The 2,068-nt window shown below is 37.3% G+C and overlaps 1 protein-coding gene across 1 annotated transcript; it reads right to left on the minus strand.

Annotated features, from left to right (window-relative positions):
* Positions 1 to 625: 625 nt before the first annotated feature.
* Positions 626 to 1,317, minus strand: LOC126762879 (uncharacterized). The gene is made up of 2 exons (XM_050479924.1): positions 1,184 to 1,317; positions 626 to 1,039 (listed from the first exon to the last, which is right to left on the minus strand). Exons 1-2 carry the CDS (start codon positions 1,202 to 1,204, stop codon positions 650 to 652), a joined length of 411 nt encoding a protein of 136 aa, XP_050335881.1. The 5' UTR covers positions 1,205 to 1,317; the 3' UTR covers positions 626 to 649.
* Between the last annotated feature and the right edge of the window lie 751 nt (positions 1,318 to 2,068).

Here is a 2,068-nt window from a genome sequence, read left to right on the forward strand (position 1 = left end):
ACCAACTCGTACTAACACTTTTAGAAATCTATATTTTTGAATTACATTAAGTTTCAAACAACATTAAGGAAATGAAGCTCGGTCAAGCATCAGACTAGATCGGTAGACATCAAAAAATATAAATGACTCAGTTTATATGCTTTGAATAAGGATTAGGTCCGAACGGGATTACATGAAACCTTTTAGCGAAGGCCACAAATTATTTTCGCATGTCTTAAACTTATGCGTGTGAACTAATTAAACAAAATATTTTTCCGAATTGGCACAGTTAACTTAGAGTTTTTCTGGAATTTTTCGAAGTACATTTTTATGGAGCAAAATGAAGCAAAAACAAATATTTTCAACTAGGAAATAAGAAGTACAATATTCACGTCGTTTTATCTCGACGTCGTTTTATCTTTACGATCTTTAATCTCATAGAGATCAATAAATCTGCTTTTGAGCTACTTGTATCACCAAAAAATCATTTGGAAAACAATAAAAATTAGCAACAGAAACCCCGACAACCCACAGTCCAATTAATCACTGAATTGCCGATTTTATAGCCACACATGGACACACACACACACACAACTCTTTAATAACTAATTAAATATTTTATTTCGTTTCATTTCGTCGGGTTTAATTATGTAATTTAGATTTTCAAACTTTACAACGCAATCAACTCATCGTGCGATTCGCGATGGAAGAGCGGCTTGTCCTCATTGGGTTTGTGCGTCGCCGGCTCCGAGTCGTAAGTGATATGCGCGATGTGCGTCAGCGGTGCCACAATGGCAGTGGCCATGCGCTCGGCTGCAGCGGCCTCCTCATCAACTGCATTACCTGCAGCTACATTTATATCTTGCTTGTCGGCCATTTGGAAGTTCGGCTCAGACTCACTGTTGGAACTTATTATATCGGACGTAGATATTTGCGGCAAAGTGGTTGTTGGATTGTTGGCGGATTCTGACTCTGCGGCAATCACTGCATTCTCCTCCATAATTGGCGCTGCTTGGCCACTGCACACAAACCACAAAAGAATTAAGGTCAACAACCGCATCTGTGAAAGGTGTAGAAAATGTTGATGAGCTCAAGGTTCGCACTCGCGTCAATGAAGTTGAACTTAAACTACTTATTAAGGCACAATTAAGTTTTTTGCTTCGAAAACATATATTATATATTTTTACAACACATAATCACTCACGTCCATGTTAAGGCATGACATTGCTGATATGAGATTTCTGGAAATTTATTGCTATGCAGTTTATTGTAGACTCAGCTCTTGCACTTCTGTAAATTCTCATGTAGTTTTCAATATACTGATGCTGTCCGTAAATGTACTGGCTTTCATTAGACCTTGGCTTCTTAAATTAAACTACGATGGCTTTTTTCTTGTGCATGGCATTTTATAAACTTCAACTTGCCACAGTTAGACCACAGTAAGCGTACAAGAACTCTTGTATGTTATTCCTACGAGTGAGTATGTATGTCATTTTTATGTTCCCTGATGGAAAAACTCGACTTAACGCAATTCTACGTATATCCGTATTCCTTACTTTGATTCAAAAAAAAAAAACTTAATACAATTTTTATACCCTGAACAGGGTATATTAAGTTTGTCACGAAGTTTGTAACACCCAGAAAGAAGCGTTTGAGACCCTATAAAGTATATATGTACATAAATGTCCAGTATATTGAGCTGAGTCGATTTAGCCGTCTGTCTGTCTGTGCGTCTGTCCGACTGTATATATACGAACTAGTCCCTCAGTTTTTAAGATATCGTTTTGAAATTTTGCAAACGTAATTTTTTCTTCAAGAAGCTGCTCATTTGTCGGAACTGCCGATATCGGACCACTATAATATATAGCTGCCCTACAAACAGAACGATCGGAATAAAGGGCTTGTATGGACAACTTTCGCATTTGACGTGGTATCTTAACGAAAGTTGGCACAGGTTATTTTCTAAGGCAACAATGTAACCACCGAAAAAATTGTTCAGATCGGATTACTGTAGCATATAGCTTCCATACAAACTGAACACATAGTTACTAAAAGAAATGCACCTATGTATGAAGGGTATATTAGCTTC

This window comes from Bactrocera neohumeralis, chromosome 6 (assembly GCF_024586455.1).
Source record: "Bactrocera neohumeralis isolate Rockhampton chromosome 6, APGP_CSIRO_Bneo_wtdbg2-racon-allhic-juicebox.fasta_v2, whole genome shotgun sequence".
Classification (NCBI taxonomy): domain Eukaryota; kingdom Metazoa; phylum Arthropoda; class Insecta; order Diptera; family Tephritidae; genus Bactrocera; species Bactrocera neohumeralis.